This window comes from Trachemys scripta, chromosome 9, assembly GCF_013100865.1.
Source record: "Trachemys scripta elegans isolate TJP31775 chromosome 9, CAS_Tse_1.0, whole genome shotgun sequence".
NCBI classification, from domain to species: Eukaryota; Metazoa; Chordata; order Testudines; family Emydidae; genus Trachemys; species Trachemys scripta.
The window spans coordinates 72358213-72376079 of NC_048306.1; the positions used below are offsets into that span (position 1 = coordinate 72358213).

Here is a 17867-nt window from a genome sequence, read left to right on the forward strand (position 1 = left end):
GTGGCCTTGGAAAGAATGAAGGGAGAACCACTCTTGAGAAGCATGGAAAGAAGAGTTCACTTTTGGGATAAATGATTCCAGAGTTCTAAGCACCATCTTGTACTCAAGAAACATGGAGTAAAGTTCCTGCATAGAGAGCGCCAACAGCTCCAACATTTGTTCGGTGGACACGATGGTAACAGAAAGCAAGTTCTAATGGATAAAGAAAATGCTGACACTGTCGTCAGTGGTTCAAAGGGATGGTTTGTCAGGGCTCTCAACATAAGTGGCCCACTTGGGAAAATGAGGTCTAATAGCCAGCTTGGCTAACTGGACTGCCCTAAGGAATCTGGCTACCTAGAGGTTCTCTGCCAGAGAACCTACAGATTCTGCAAATATCATGCTACTAAGGGCAGACACCTGATGCACAATGGTGCTGGATTGAAGACCTTTGTCAAAGCCTTCTTAGAGAAAATCCAAAATAGCCAGAATTCGTGGATTTCTTAGATTTTCTTCGTGTTCCTGGCACCAGCTGCAAAACTTGGTCCAGATAAAGGCGTATACTTTCAATACTCTTCTAGAAGTAAGAAGCGTTCTGATAACTTTGGAGAACAGCCCAGTGAGACCTGCGCTTCCCTTTCAATAGCCAGACTGTTAGATGCAGCCAGTTCAGGTCGAGATAAAATACAGGACCTTGTGAGGAAGTGCCCCATCTCTTCATAACCTGTATTGGTGAGCCCAATTTCAGCTTTATCAGGTCCAAAAACTAAGTCTCCTCGGCCAATGTGGTATTACAAATATTACTGTTGCCTATTCCTGATTTATTTTCTGGACTGCCTTCCCTAGTAACGGGAAGGGTGGAAATGCATAAAGGAGGCCTTGTGACCGTCTACATGATAAGGCATCTGTCCCCATGGATCTAATGTCCACTTTCCTGGTGAAGTACTTTGATCTCTTCGTGGGTATTTGATTTGCAAATATGTCAGTTGAGGACAGGCCAAATTATTTGATGATTAACTAAGACCCCACATTGGCGAGGAGACCCAGTTTTTTGACCTGATAAAGCTGAAATTGGGCTTATCATTACAGGTTCCGAAGAGACAGGACCTCTCCTCACAAGGTCCTGTGCTTCATCCAGACCTGAACTGGTTTCATCTAACAGCCTGGCTATTGAGAGGGAAGCACTGGTATCACTGGGTCTGTTCTCCAAAGTTATCAGAACGCTTTTTACTTCTAGAAGAGTATTGAAAATAAATGCCTCTATCTGGACCAAATTTTGCAGCTGGTGCCAGAAACACAAATCAAATCCAAGAAATGCAGGAATTCTGGCCATGTTGGATTCAGGCACCACTCTGAGTGGTTCACTTTGTGCCTGCTAAGCAAGTACATCATCTGGTTCAGGTCTCCCTTTATGTGAACTTCCCCGAGGGAGAGGAGAGACTGCTCTGCCCACTGCATGATTTGCATTGCTTCAGCATGTAGCGCTGGGCTTCTTATTCTCCCTTGGTTGTTCACATACGCAACCATGGCTGTGTTATCTGACTGAATCAGAATGTGGTTCCCCTTTAGGCCAGACTGGAAGCTTCATACCACCAGCTTGACTGCTCTTAGTTAGGAAGTTTATGATGTGGGTTCTTTCTCCAGGTTCCAGACACCTTCAGTTATTTGGGATCTCAGGCATGCCCCCCCCAGCCAGTCCTCCACCAGGCTGACATTGGTTGTGAGGATCGGGGATCAGGAAGGCATATGGGCATGTCCTTGCAGACATTGCCCTGGGCAGACCACTATTTTAAAGAGTTGATTACCAGCACTGAAATATCACTTATTCTTGCATGCATTCTGGGAAGTAGTCCCATACTTTTAAGATGCAGCCTTAAAGATGCCTGATGTGTGACTATGCCCATGGAATGATCCCTATGCACAATACTAGGAGGCCTACCGTTGAAGGCTCAAGTGCAGTTCCAAAACAATGAGAGGAGATCTTGAATCTTCTGGAACCTCTAGAGATAGACATATTCTTGCTAACGAGTTGTCTATGTCCACTCCCAAGTGAGTTATTTGGGTGGATGGAATCAAGGAGCTTTTCTCAATGCTGATAATAAAGCCATGTGCTTGCAAGAGATTCAAGGTCAGAGACATAGCTCTGTATGCTGTTGCTTAAGGTGGAGCTCTGATGAATATGTCATGCAAGAAGGATCCCGTGACCTGTGTCTGGGTATGATTACCACCAACTTCTTTGTGAAGACTGGGAAGGAGAGAGGGGGCCTGAAGACAAGCCAAATGGCAGCATTCAATATTGATGCTGCTTCCTGCTATAGGGAAACCTTAGGAACCTGCGATGGCACAGTCTGACTAGGATTTGGAGGTATGCATCCACCAGATTCACTGAAGTCAGAAAATCCCCCTGGGACAGGGATAACACCATAGAGATTAGGATTTCCATCCAGAACTTCATTCTCTTCATCCACTTGTGGAGTCTTTTGAGATGTAGAATGGCTCAGATTCCCCTTGTATGCTTCTGAACAATAAAGAAGTTGGAGTAGAACATTGAGAATCTTTCTTCTGAGGGAACACTCTCTATTACTCCCACATCCGGGAGGTGAAATATCTCATTCTGGATTAGACCATGCTTTTCGAGATGGCAGACTGGATGAAAAACAGATGGGGTAAACCCCATAATTCGAGGAAGTATCCCTGAGTCTCAGTCTTCCTGACCCACTGGTTCCATGGTTGAAGGAAATGGGAAATCCTGTCCCCTAGTTTCAACTCTGGGCAGAGACCTATGCAGTCTTTGTCATAAAGAGGCTTTGGGAGTGGCAGGGCTCAGGGCTTTTCTCCCAAGCCATAGTTCCTCTGGAGAACCTGCTCTCTCGTCACTGATACTTCTGCCAGGATGAAGGCTGAAACAAATGCTTTTGTCAGAAGGCCAGTCTATAGTCATTCAAAGGCATCGTGTGGCCTCAGAAGAGACTGTTTAGATTTTGCGGCACTGTTCACCACCACCTTAACTAGCTTCTCTCCAAAAAGCAGGCCGCCCATGAATTCAGCAGAGTACAGCACCTGCTTCAACTAGCTATCCACCTTCCAGGGACAAAGCCATAGACGGTGCTTGGGCACGGGGCTGGAGGCCATGGGTTTGGCTGATAATCCCATCATGTCCTTTGAGGCATCAGCAATGAAGGCTGTTGCCAGGGAAACTTTCTTTAAAATAGAGCTGAAGTCAAGGTCATCTATTCTTGAGGGCTCTGAGATCTTCTAGCCAGGAGGGAGATGATTTGCAACATAAGTAGCTGCTAGGGACACTGTGAGAGAGGCTGAGGAGGCCTCAGTCTATTTTTGAGAGGGGCCTCCATTTTTTTATCTGTGGGGTCCTTAGGATAGAACTCCTCTTCTGAAAGGATAACCATATTGTTAGCCAGGGATGCTACAGCACTGTTAACCTTTGGTATCTCAGTAATTGAGACTTCTGATTCCTGGATCCAAAGAACCAAAGATCATTTCTGTTAATGTGCTTGCCTGTGTCTGGCTTACCCCATTCATCCCTGATTACTTCCTTGGAGGAGGAGTGTAGGGGAATCACGGCATCAGGGGACGATTTCAAGGGGAAAAATTTCCTTAGAGGCTTACTTTTGGTATTTTGTTCAGGTTGAATCTGAATAGTGGATACAACAACCATGTTGCACAGGGTCTCAAATTTCTCAGAGGGGAAAAATCCTTTGCTGAGTCTTTCCCTGGTCCTGACTGGAATCAAAGCCTGACAATTTACCATCCTCTGTGGAGGAGGGGAAGGAGGAAGAGTAATCAGAGGAATCATAATTCCGAGATCCTTTAAGTTTTTTCTTCATCCTTTTCACTTTCTTTCCCCCCCCTTTTTTAAAGTGTTTTTAGCTCACTTAGAGAGCATACGAACTCCACTGCAGGTTTGATAAGGCCTTTTGCAGCTAGATCGCTGAGGGCCTAAAGTCCCCTTGTGATATTTCTTTTTGAGTCCTCCTGGATCCCATCCCATCCCCTCCCAGAAGGGAGAGGGGAAATGCTTCCAGGGCCCTCCTTGTGGGAAAACTGGGAAGGGAAGTCTGCCTCCTCTGGTCTTCAAGGGCTCCTTGGAACTTAATTCTTGAGTAACTCTTGGATCCTCCTCATCCTTGAACACTCTCCCAACTCTTCCCATAGACTCCCGATCCATTTTTCCCACTGTGACAAAGCTCCGAGCCTGTATTGGTGGGTCCCGTGCTTCCAGGCGGATTCAGTGGCCTCAGAAGCTCGCTAAGGCCCTCAATGTGACCTCCCTTTCTCAGTATAGCGGCAAAGGTCACAGCTTATTGAGCTACTTTCATCACAGGCCAGTATGGGCGGTGGGAAGGTGGAATACACACAGTCTCTGTTGCTCCTTAGAGCTCAGTAGGTGCAGTTCAGCCTCCTGCCTGGACCAAAGTCTGCATCCCCTCTCAAGGGGATCTCTGTAGAGCGGGGTGGGGGGGGGAGGGTTGGGAACCCGGGCCCACCCTCTACTCCGGGTTCCAGCCCAGGAACCCTAATGGTAGCAGCTATTGGCGGCTTTCCAGTCACCACTGACACCTCTTTGATTCCCTGGGCCACTTCCCCATGATCCCCTTTTCCCCAGCTTCACCCTTACCTCAGGATTCTCCTCCAGCTCCTTTCACCTGGCCCCGCTTGAGAGAACTGGAAAGGAGAACTTTTAAGCAGTATGAGTGGGACCTTAATTGGTTCCAGCTATCTCCATTAGCCTAATGGCCTTAATGGGTTAATTGGGATCAGGTATCTTGATTGGCCTGGCCAGGGAACAAAGACCTGCTCATTCTGAGGCTGATACACCTGCCTTCCCCTACTCGCCTATATCCTTCTGGTCTGAGTCCATCACACCATATTAGAGTCTCATTTGCTCTGGTGGGCAGGGGATCCTACATGACTGTCCCACTCATAGCTCTGGAACCTAACAGAGTTAGTAACGGAAGGCTGGGTGCAGACTGGGCACAAAACAGTATCTGCCAAGCCTGGGAGGGCAGTCTCACAGATGGAGCACTGTTTGGATTTCATTCAGTGCTTTTTAGGCTGCTCTTCCATACCTGCATGTGCACATGAGCCAGCAGGGAGGCACTGCAGCTGAGGCTCGGGGGGATTCCAACATCCAGCTAAAAAACTGGCCCCGGGCAGAGGAGGTGGAAGGGCTGCTCACCAATATACCAAATTTTGACCAGAAACCCCTGGGGCAGATGTAAAGGTTGAAAAAACTGTCATCCACACAGAGGCAAAGAAACTGGAAGCAAGCAGGAATTGAGGGGGTGTGGCCAGATCATGCGGTTCCAAAATTCTGCTCCATCTCCATGAACTTCAAAGAGAGTAGAGCAGTACAGACATCAAGAAATCGTAAATTTAAGTTACGATACCCAAGATGTCAATGTTATTGATCCACCCTGCATGTCAGTATACAATTAATCATCTTGCTGCTGCATGGGCACCTGAACCCCATACAGTTGAAAGACCTGTCCAACAGTCCTCCTAGGGACACCAACTGTGCTCCAAAGATCTTCAGAGTGGGATGGGGATCACAAACCCACTTCCCTTTCCAATGTTTACAGCAAATATGCAGTAGGATTCAGTAACTTCTACAGGGGGTTCTGCTGCTGTGGATTCATTCAAATTGCACTGCATGCTGGATTCCCTCATATGCAGAGAATGCATGCATTTCTGAAAGCTTTGGGAAGCCCCACAGTGCAATGAAGATGGAATGAAGCCAGAGTGGTGGAACCTCTGGAAAGATCACTGAATGTTGCTGCAACTACAGGAAGAGAAGTGGGTGTTTCAACTTTTCCTTCAAACAAATAATGGAAAGGATCGGTCATGAGAATTATTAGTCAACACTGCTAATAAAAAACAGTTCAGTTTACAAAGTTAGATGCCATTATGGGAGAAGCAATTATTAAGTGACTGTGTTTAATGTTTCACCCCAAATTCTTATCTTTCAACACCCTCATTCACTAGCTTGCTATCTTTTATTATCATGTATGCAACAGCCCTAGTCTTCTAACTAAATCCATAATGAAGCAACAAAAAGTAGCTGAGTTTTAAACAGTAAAATTACAAAATTTAATTTTCTAACTACTTACTGTTCTGAAATCCCCTGAACTTCTTTCAACCAGATGTTCTGTTCTTTCTCTCCAACATATGCCACTTTAGTTGGTGGCACAGTGTTTCCCAGGTAAAGCTTCTGTGTTCCATGTGGCTCTTCCAAGTAAAACCTTGAAGATATTATAAGTGTATAATTAACTTCAACAGATAGATATGCAGTTTACTAATTATTAATGCACTTATTTTAGTTAGAAAATACATTTGCTCTTTTTCAAGTATTGGAAGACTTATAGGATGGTTTCCATTCCACATCAACACACTTTACAGGCCAGATTCCCCCACACTTGTGAAAAACCTGCATGGGGTGTGCAGAGAGGAAAACTCTGCAAAGAGATTCCCCTGGCAGTTTCCCTCAAATTATTCTGTCCAGGTTTCTGTGTGAGAGAGCCTCTCCCATTAGAATAAGCATGGAGTTTGTCCCACAGATCTTGAGGGAAACAATGGAGATCTGTGCCTCCATAGAACTATCCAAGCCCCAAGAACCATGTTAAACAGAGCTTCCTCTTCTAGCTGCTGCCCTGAGATGCTGTCCCCTTTTAAATAAGTAATTTAATCTAAGTGCACTCTGAATCACTGCTTTTAAAAAATAGTTTGACTATTGTGTAGTGTGACATTGTGCAGTTTATATGGTTTTATAAAAATATAAGTGAATATAATGTAACTGGGATATGCTTCATGCAAAAGGTCTCTTGTAAGGTATCATTACAAAGCTCGTAATCTACTGAGTGTGATCATCCTATTTGTAGAAATGTACCACTCTTGTATCTAAAACTAGAAATATAAAACATAACTCTGAGGGCCTATTGTAATTATGTCAAGTGTGGGCCATTAAGGATGGTTTGGAATCTTGATGACTCCCATTGTCTGCAGATGGCTGTATTTACCTGTGAGTCTTCCTGTATATGTGCGCGCTGGCAAGTGAGTAATGAAGTCTTGCAGTGACATGTGATCATGTCACCTGAACTGGAATCCATCTTTAACCTGGTGCTTTTCCAGTGAGGGGGGGTGGAAACCCAAAGGGACAAAGGGTTCCTGCCTTATGCAAAAGATATATAAAGGGGTGGAAGAGAACAAGGGAGGGAGGAGCCATCATGAAGAATCCCCTAGCTATCACCTGAGCTGCAACAAGAGCTGTACCAGGGGAAAGAATTGTGCCCAGGCCTGGAAGGTGTCCAGTCTGAGAAAAATCTTACTGAAGCATCTCTGAGGGTGAGATTATCTGTATTTAGTTTGATTAGACATAGATTTGCGCATTTTGTTTTATTTGCTTAGTGACTTACTTTGTTCTGTCTGTTACTACTTTGAACCACTTAGATCCTACTGTCTGTATTTAATAAAATCACTTTTTATTTAGTAATTTACTCAGAGTATGTATTAATACCTGAGGGAGCAAACAACTATGCATATCTCTCTATCAGTGTTATAGAGGGCGAACAATTTATGAGTTTGCCCTGCATAAGCTTTATGCAGGGTAAAACGGATTTATCTGGGTTTAGACCCCATTGGGAGTTGGGCATCTGAGTGCTAAAGACAAGCACACTACTGTGAGCTGTTTTCAGGTAAACTTGCAGCTTTGGGACAAGTGATTCAGACCCTGGGTCTGTGTTGGAGCCAGACAGGAGTGTCTGGCTCAGCAAGACAGGGTACTGGAGTCTGAGCTGGAAGGAAAACAGGAGCAGGGGTAGTCTTTGCACATTGGGTGGCAGCTCCCAAGGGGGTTTCTGTGATCCAACATGTCACATGTAGCCTTTGGAACATTTGGGAAAGTAAATGAGTAACATAGGCAGACAACTTTCCATGCAATTGTTCTTACTTAGTTTCTCCATCTGACACAGAAATAACTCTGGCTTCTTCAAGGTGTGGCCAGTTAACAAAAACAGACTTCCCAAGCACCAAACTGGCTACATTTTCTACAGACTGAAAAACAAAAGTTACTCTACTTCAGTTATTCTACCAAACAAATAAAATTACTGCAATATTTGTCTATAAAACACAAAATTAACATGAAAGCATTATTGACTATAATAAAAAATTCTAATTTGAAAGTGGTATCAGTTTATCAGTCATACACAATGAAAAGCTTTAAGAGCTTTTAACACATTCACTTTGGATTGTGATACTTATTGTATACTTATGGAAGCCACCATCCTCCCCAAGTTTCAAAGCCTGAGCCGCTACATCTACACAGCTATTTTTAGTGCAGTAGTGCAAGCCCCACGAGCCCAAGTCTGTGTCCCAGGCTAGGAGGTTCACTTTCATGAGCTGTGTAGATACTCTCTCTAATGCTAACTGGAAGGGTAACTTCCAATATTTTAAAATGGGGACAAAATCCAAATCCTCCAACAAATTCCCACTAACCAAGGACATTTAATCACCCTAATTTCTCCTCCCCCACCCTACCCTTTATCATTTAATCTCTTTTACTATTGACTACAGTGCCTTTTATTAAAGTTTTTTTTCTGTGAGTTTATATAGGTAACCATCTCCAAATGTACAGTGAAACCTGTCATGAGACTACTTGAAGAACTAGTAGAAATGAGAAGGCAATATGACCTAAAAGTCTGAGCCTGAAACACAAGAACTCCAGGAGTTCTATTCCAGCTTCTCTAGTGATTTGTTCTCTGGCCTTGGGCATGTAACAGCCTCTGTCTGCCTCACAGTTTCTCCCTCTGTACAAATGCAAGGGAAACTTATTTACCTCATACGTTGTTTTGCAAAAATTAGAGTGTAACACATTTATGCAAAGCTCCATGCGTACGCCAAGCATTACTGCTTGCCTAACAGGGACTGAATAAAATTATACCAAATATCTTGGTAACAATTTAAATTGGTTACTTAACACATGGGGTTGCCTATGAGAGGTGGTCCCTAGGGCAGGTTTCACTGTACGTATTTTTCTCCTTTGATTTTCTCCTATGATAACACAACACAGAAGGTGATATAAATAACCTAACCTTAACTTCTCATTGGGCATATTTAACTAATATAGTGCATAATTAAGACTATCATTAGAAAGAGAGATACTTACCGGCTCTTTTGAATCCTTGTCACATATGATTTCTAACAGCATATTCTCACCATGGCTGCTCTGCTGGAATACTTGTACCCCACTTTTTTTAAGATAGAACTAGGTGAGAGAAAGACAGCACACAAAACCTATGTCAAATCTTTCCCTAATAATTTGTGAAATAGTTGGGGTGAAATGCCAAAGTATAGTAATCATTTACCTTATGTGCAATATGTTTTAGAGTAGGAAACCCACAAAAATACAATGCGCTCGTGTTAACTTTAGTTATCTTATTGTGGATTATTTCTACATGCCAGGCATCCAAAGATATTGTTTTATACCTAGAAAATAAAAATATTAATAAAAACAATGTATTTACTAAAACAACTTCAACAAAGAATATCATGATATCAAGGAAAAGTTAGTTCTCAACATGTGTACTGGAGAAAACTACTTTCAAACTCTTCCTAAAAAAAATCTCTCTTTAAACATGATCTCATGTCCTTCATGGATAATTAAAGCCAGTAAAGAGATGTTAATAATCATAATAAAAAATGGGCTTCTTTGTTGAGCCATCTGTCAGTCATGCAAGCAGTGGTTAGGCACATGCTCAAGAAACCATTTTTGGACATTAACAACCTTAGTAATTGCCATCATCTCTGACTTTTCTAAAAGGTTATCAAGAAGTGATGATGAGTTAATTCGAGCAATTTCTTTCAATCTTATCAAATTGGGATTGTATTTGACTATGACTGGAACAAAGACGGTTATCCATGGATTATCTACTTCTAACAACAGACAAGGATATGGAATTCATGCTGATTTTATTAGATCTATTAATAGCTTTTAATTTAATTAACCGTGATGCATGGACAACAAGCCTGCAGGATCTTGTACTAGTCCTTCAATGGGTGTGCGCACACACTGAGGTCCCATAAAGTATTGTTGGGCAACTAAAAGCCTCCCTCACTTGTGGAGTCCAATCTTGTTATCCCACGTTTCAATGAGTATGTAAAGGTGCTAGGAGAGTGAGACTCAGTTCTGTGTCATTGATATACTCAACTGTGTTGACTGCTCATCAACCAGAGAGATTACTGGCTCATTTCTTTCTCTGAGCACGACAAAAATAGGGATATGGATGAAAGGCAGCTTGCCATGACTCAGTTCAGATAAAACTGAAGTAGTGTCTGCTGGCCAGAGGAAGAAATAGGAGCAATAGGTGTAAACAGTATATACATACTATACAGAGAGTGTAATACTTGCCTTTTAACCAAATATTTTACAGACTCAGTCTTATTAAAGTCATCATTATTGCAAAATTCTAAGATAGTAAAGGTGGCACACAGTACCTTTCATCATCTAAGGATCTTCATTCCTCTCTAATTGGAACCTTACAATAATACTCCCTTGCCTTCACTACTTCCAAGCTAGACTATTGAAAATATTTTTCTTAGGGCTATCCTTGAAGATCACCTAGAAGCTCCTGTTCATAAGTACAGCTGTCTGCTTCCTGAGTGAGACAAATAAATCACTTAACACCTGAGCTTAACCCTCTGCACTGTTTGAGCACAATTCAAAATGCTAGTGATAATCTTTAGCACTCTAGTGCTTTAGAACTGGTGTGCTGAGGAACCGCCTCTACCCAGGTATTTACATCATTCTCTTCACAGTCCTCACCCTATACCTCACTGTCACAGTTGAGATTCTCTGGGACGCTCTTGAGGTCATATCCTGGGTCTTACCTTCATAAGACTGGTAGCAAGGCTCTCAGAGCATCCCACCTTGGGAATCTGCTTCCCTTAGTGCCTTGAGAGTCACCAAACCTGCAGACCATTGCATAAGGCATGTGGTTTAGTGTCTGGTTAATTTGTTTTGCAAAATGTGGCTGCTCTGGCTTTTAGCAACTATGACTATTATCATTCACTGTGGGCAGCACAATTAAGTGTCTGTTTTTACTGTTTCTGTACCAATTGTTAGACGCTGTGACTAAAATGCTAGGAAAAAATATAAAAATTCTAAAAACAGGTTATCCAAATATTTTTTAGTTGATCCACTATAGAATAATTACTACCGAATTACCTGGTGTGGCATCTTTGTATAGCAGGGAACTTCTCTGGCCAGGGTGACAGGTATTTGAACTCTGTGTCTTTGTCATACCAGTACATTAGGCACTCACTGTGAGTATTCCTTCGCTTCTCATCTTCCAATAGGCACTTGTTGCAAGATTCCATGGCTTGCAGCAATCGTTTCTAAATTAAAAATTAAACTGGTAGTTAATTTTTTTATTAAATTAAATATTTTAAAACTCGTGGTCAAAGTGAGCAATCAAAAATATTTCAAAGGAAAGAAGTATAATCTTCCTGACTCAAGATTCCAACTCTACTTAAAAACCGCATCTGCTATTCAAGTCAATCATCCCAGCTTTCTCACTTCAAGAATTTATCTCCAAGGCAGGTGGATATCTGCACTTTGCTGGCCAACATAACTAGCAGATAAGTGCTTCCTGCTTTTTATCCTGCTCCCATCTAGAACAAAATAAAATGATTAACTTGGAATCTGTCTGGGGCATGAAAACTGGACACAAATTTGCCATAATGTAAAATTCACTTCATCCTCTTCCAGTTTAAATTTAACATACACAACAAAATCCGAACAGATTCTGCTGGACAATGCCAGGTAACAGGCTGTGAACCTCACAGAAATTGTGTAATGACTACTGTAGATGCAGATACTCATATGTATAATCATTACATTCCCCTAGGTCTTCCATATAATAGTCCCCATGTGAACAGTCATTTGCTCCCCATATCTCAGAAACTCATCAAGGCCCCTAATCGTGCTCTGAGAACCAAGCAAAGCCCTCCAGTTCTCAGTGCAGGACCTGAGCCTTCATGACTCTACTCGGCTTTTCTCTACTTATTATTTTCCTTTCTGGGTATCCTGTTATTATGATGATAATTTCTTTCATTCTTTGACCGGCTCAATCTTAATTTCATACAAACTGCTATACTGTCAATTGTTACCTTGTATGCAAAAAAAAAAAAGATCATTTTACTACTTTTACCTTTGCTTTAATAATAATGACAAATACTTTGAACCAAATTGAAATTTTAAATGTTTCCCTTTAAAGTCTTCTGCTTATTACTGTTTGTTCATATCAAGTGATTCTTCTTCTATGTAGATTTTGTCCAAGCGGCTTTTTTTGTACATTGGTGTAGTTATGAAAAAATAAGGAGTCTTTATGGAAAAAAATATTTCCAACTAAAACAAGCCACCTACTTACAATGCCAACAATCAGAGAAAGCCAATTTTTCAAGTTTAAATTACTACTCCTTCCAAAGCGAAGGTTGCTTGTAGAAATGTAACTACCAGTATTCTGAATTAAAAACATTATATTTTAAACTTTAAGGTTAACTGTGAATTTCCAGGCAACACGTTTACATTTTTCAATGTCCTAATAATCATATGCCAATTTAAACTTATTTATTTACAATCTTAACTGTAACTTATGCAAGAGTTTGTCTGGGTTTGGTTCCACATTTTTTTTCCATGAGTTGAAAGCACTCACCTCATCAATAAATGGGATTAATACTACTGCTTCCCATTCTTGCTGTTTTCCATTTAAGTCTGTTTTAAAGTCTGGAGGATAGTATTCTATGATTGGAGAATCTTCACTAGTCATCAAATGCTAGAAAATCAGAAAGCAATACAACAGGGGAATTCAGTCTGTCTATATTTTCATAGATAATTTAAGATTCAGTCTAGGATGACAAAACAGGTGAGGCATGATGTTAAATCAAAGTAAAGGCTAAACTGGAATAAACTGATAGTTTAACTGCCTCATTCAGAAATTACATAGTGCATCCAAAGATTGTATTAGAATAATTTAGTAAATGTTATAATTTAAAATCATATAATTACAATCTAAATGTCAAGCTCAGTTTGACAACACGAACAGAAAAGATAGCAGAAGAAAGTTTCTTATTTAAAAAAATAATAGGTATACCAGACCCCCGCATTAACGTGGGGTTTTGGATCCATGCGTGGTCCTGCGTTAACGCGGGGACCACATTACCGTGGATTCCAATGATGGTAAGTAAATTTGGGATCCATGCGCAGTTCTGCGCTATAACCGAATTTGCACTATATGGACGCGCATTCTAGCGAGGGTCCGCAGTATATGATAAAACTGGTAAAAATCAAATTATAAAGCCTACCTCGTAGCATTTAGGTAGCAGATCTTTGCTAGCTGCTGGAAGTACTGCTAGAAGCTGTTCAAATGGCATGAAAGGTTTTCCTAACTCAAACTGGATTTTGAGTTTACTGATATTGCGAATGTCTGATAGGTAAGGTGCATAATGATAAGGATAATACCTACAGAAGAAAAAAAAAGTAATTTGAGTTAATTTCAGTACTGCAACATATACAGTACAGAGGCAAACAAACATACATTAAATCAGGGATTGGCAACCTTTCAGAAATGGTGTGCCGAGTCTTCATTTATTCACTCTAATTTAAGGTTTCGGGTGCCAGTAATACATTTTAACGTTTTTAGAAGGTCTCTTTCTATAAGTCTGTAATATATAGCCAAACTATTGTTGTATGTAAAGTAAATAAGGTTTTTAAAATGTTTAAGAAGCTTCATTTAAAATTAAATTAAAATGCAGAGCCCCCCGGACCAGTGACCAGGACCTGGGCAGTGTGAGTGCCATTGAAAATCAGCTCGCGTGCTGCCTTCGACGCACGTGCCATAGGTTGCCTACCCCTGCATTAAATGGTGTCAATATATTACTCAAAGTTCACTTGATCCCAACACAACTCAGGATCTCTCATCTGACATTCATTCTCTTACCAGCTCCATGACTGAACCCCATGGTAGTAATAGTGCAAAATCCACTGTATTGCCTGGACATAACATTCAGCCTGATCAGCCAGGAAGTCACTTAAAAGAGAAAGAAATGTTACATATTGATTTTTTTCCTTGTTTATTTACTTTTTACTAATATATGATTCAAGGGAAAGCTTCTTGAACAATTAGCAACTACACGGTCTTCTGGGCCCCTTTTGGAGTCATATCAATGGATCTTCCTTCTGGCACAGGAGGGCTTATCATGGCAAACTTCTCAATTGACTAATACCTCTGGCTGATACAAAAAGAAGTGTCATGGCTATAGCTTAACACCAAGAACTCCTTTCCTGAGGACTGGATATGCTGCCTTAGATTCCAGATACTGAGGGTATGTCAACATATAATTAGACACCTGCAGCTGACCCATGCAAGCTGACTTGGGCTCGCAGGGCTTGGGCGAAGGGGCTGTTTAACTGAGGTGTTGAAGTCCGGGCTTGGGCTGGAACCCGGACTCTAGGACTCTGCAGGTGGGGGGGGGGGTCCCAGAGCTGGTCCAGCCAGTCACAGATCTTTAACTGCAGTGTAGACATATCTTAAGAGACTTGTCTTCTGTATTTTAAAAAGTGAAAGCAAGCTCAGTATAGACTTACTCTGAAACTACTTCCACACCCATCTTAGTCATATAATACGTTCTCTTGTATTGCCTGAACTCAGTCTCAAACAGGTCTTCATCTTCTTGTTCATCTTCCAATGCATCTGAAATGAAGCCAATAAAGAGACTGGATTAACATTCATTTCTTAGCCAAAAGATTTTAGACTGTTCAGTGTTGACATGGTTACTGTAGTTTTATTCCTGAATTCACAGTTGAAGAGAAATATTCCTTTCTGTACAGGAAGAGAATGAACAATAAAACATGTATCATTCAGTCCAAAACCTTACTGGATTAAGAGTCTGCAAATGGTCAAAGTTATACAATTTGCCACTATGTGCTCTGTGACCAAAAAAAAAACCTTATGGGAGCAGGCTAAATGCTGTCAGAAAATAATAATCTGCACACTTATCATTTGAACCAAAATACGGCAAAGATTTAAAAGTGACTTCTAATATCACTAAAAATTCATTGTTTTTATAAACTGACCAATATATTTCAATTTATAAATGAAAAAAAATTACATATCCTATGCTTTGGTGCTTTGAAGTAGTTTTAAAACTCAAACGCACAAGCAAAAAAGTAAATCCATTATTTTTGTCCTCACCCACATAGGTTACTAGGAAAAAATATATTGCTGGTTTTTTTTAAGTTGTATTTGTTTGCACTTCCTTACCAATTCACAATTGGTTTCCCAAATATTTGTACAGATCATCAGGGTTCTACTGTATGTATTCTGCATAATACTTTGCACTTACTTTTAGAAGAAGTCATAATTCCATCCTCAGTTTTCTCTAGAGCAGCCAAACACATGGAGTTTTCCTGAACCTATTAAAATTATGAATTCACAGTTGAGATAAACAAAACAAGAAATACATGGCAATATGTAGGTAACATAACACATTACCATTTAATGTGCAACTTAAAAACTAAGATGCTGAAGTAATTTTTTACTTTTTAAAACAAACACCAAAAGAGTTGCACTTGTTTTGCCCTATAACTGTTTTTCAAAAATGCTTTATATATACATACATACACACACACAGAGTTTCTTTTTAAAGGAACTATGAGGAAAAAAACCTTTTAAATATTGTTTAATGTCTATGTCAGATTAAAAAGCCTCTAAAAAAGGGGGGCAGATGGAATTTATCACACTGGCCAATTATTGTCTTCATTTGGGTGCTACATTTTTCTTCACTTATAGTAGGTGCCCGTGACATCATCAGCCCCTAATCTAGCCACTTTTCCACAGTAGCCGTGAAATTAGCCTTCTGAGCAGCTGTCACTGACATTTTATGGATCAATCAAAAAGGTTATCTACTACTGTACAGCTACCCTCCACATCTATGACAGATGAGAAAGTATCTGATGAGTACAGCTAATCATATTAAAACATATGCATTTTAAAGCATATGGCTTACTCTTACAAAACTGAAACAGTACTAGTGAGTGGCAGAGTTAAGTACACTGATGGAGTTGATCACAGCTGAGTTTCATGCTGCTGCTACTACTGTCAGTACCACTGGAAAAATGCCACTGTGCAGAAATAAGAGTGGTCCACTTTTGTTGCTGAAGGCATATAGGAGGAGCAGACAGAATGGAAAATAGGAGTTGTGAGGTTGGGGACATAGACAAAAATAGAGGAAAGAGTTAGTGCAAGAGAAAGAAGGTAATACCTTTTAAGTGACTTTAAAACAGCATTGCCATTTTGATGTAAAATCTAAGATATCAGCTCTGATGGAGCAAGCTGTTTACTTAATCAGCATCAAACATCTGACTGACACACCCATCTTCTGAGCTGCCAAGACTAACTTTCACAGTATGACTTCTCCCTCTGAATGATGTTCAATAGCAGCTGATGGAAAGACACACTGATTTCTATCTTTTATTTTTTTTAAAAAGTATGTGCTTAATTTGAGAAAAATGGCACTGGAAAGTGTGTATGAATGTATAAGTATGTATAAGACAGATATATCGCTCAACAAATATTAAATTTTTCCATCATTTCTGATTTCTAAAAAACCAGAAGTAAAAAATATAAAATACCACAACATTTAACAGTTTGAGATTTTAAAAATAATTTAACAGATCTTTACTCATATGTTTTGACAAATAGCTGAATATTTCTACATTTTCAGAGCTGTACATTTAAAATACCAACCTTCTGTTTCTTTTGCTTATGGCTTCTTGCTTCTTCTGCTGCGATACCAGCTGCCTCATTGAGGTATTTATTGCCTACTTTGCTTTCAAACCATTTTAGGTCTACAAAGACTTCGCTGAAATGTTCACGATCAAACTGTGTACAGAGATTAAAGTAAATTTAGAAAAATTATTTTAAAAAGGCGATGTACACTATTGCTGAATGAACACTGTAGCATATGAAACAGAAAATGCAAGCCATTTTTGTCATCTGTAAGAGCTGCATTAGATTACATAAAATGTTATCTGCACATGAATGTTTAACCCATGAGCGGAGGCAATCTAACATGAACCACCTCTTATTATAGAGGCAGAAAATGTATATTGAAAATCTACTTTTTCTTTTTCTTGTAACCTGAAACAGTTTAAAGAAATTAGACGATTTTTGAATTATATTATCCATCCTACAATATCATAGAATCACAGAACTGGAAGGGACCTCAAGAGGTCTTCTAGTCCAGTCCCCTGCACTCAAGGCAGCACTAAGTATTACCTAGACCAGTGGTCTCCAATCTTTTTACGCCCAAGATCACTTTTTGAATTTAAGGGGCAACCCAGGATCTACCCCGCCCCTTCTCCAAAGCCCTGCCTCACTCACTGCACGCCCCCCTCCATCACTCACTCTCCCCCACCCTCATTCACTGGGCTGGGGTAGGGGGTTGGGGTTCGGGAGGGGGTGCGGGCTTTGGACTGGAGCCAAGGGAGCTCTGGGCTGAGTCAGGGGCAGGGCGTTGGGGTGCAGGAGGGGATGAAGGGTGCAAGCTCTGGGAGTTTGGGTGCAGGAGGGGGCTCCGAACTGGGGCAGAGTGTTGGGGTGCAGAAGGAGGTATGGGGTGCTGGCTCTAGGAGGGGGGTCAGGGCTGGGGCAGAGGGTACGGAGTGCTGGCTCTAGGAGGGGATCAGGGCTGGGGCTTGGGATGCAGGAGGGGGCTCAGGGTGCAGGAGGGTGTATGGGGTGCTGGCTCCAGGAGGGGGCTCAGGGCTCGAGTGCGGCCTCCTGCCAGGCAGCACTTACCTCTGGCAGCTCCCGGTT

The 17867-nt window shown here is 41.1% G+C and overlaps 1 protein-coding gene across 3 annotated transcripts in view; it reads right to left on the minus strand.

The window, feature by feature from the left end:
* Window positions 1–17867, minus strand: part of XRN1 (5'-3' exoribonuclease 1) — an 87588-nt gene that overhangs the window by 38560 nt on the left and 31161 nt on the right. For all 3 annotated transcript variants that reach the window (XM_034781941.1, XM_034781940.1, XM_034781939.1), the window contains exons 10-20: window positions 16797–16931; window positions 15394–15463; window positions 14636–14741; window positions 13989–14078; window positions 13354–13510; window positions 12705–12824; window positions 11216–11385; window positions 9357–9477; window positions 9158–9256; window positions 7943–8046; window positions 6108–6239 (exon numbers count right to left, since the gene is read on the minus strand). In XM_034781941.1, the coding sequence (XP_034637832.1) occupies window positions 6108–6239; window positions 7943–8046; window positions 9158–9256; window positions 9357–9477; window positions 11216–11385; window positions 12705–12824; window positions 13354–13510; window positions 13989–14078; window positions 14636–14741; window positions 15394–15463; window positions 16797–16931 (1304 nt within the window). The remainder of the gene's footprint in view (window positions 1–6107; window positions 6240–7942; window positions 8047–9157; window positions 9257–9356; window positions 9478–11215; window positions 11386–12704; window positions 12825–13353; window positions 13511–13988; window positions 14079–14635; window positions 14742–15393; window positions 15464–16796; window positions 16932–17867) is intronic.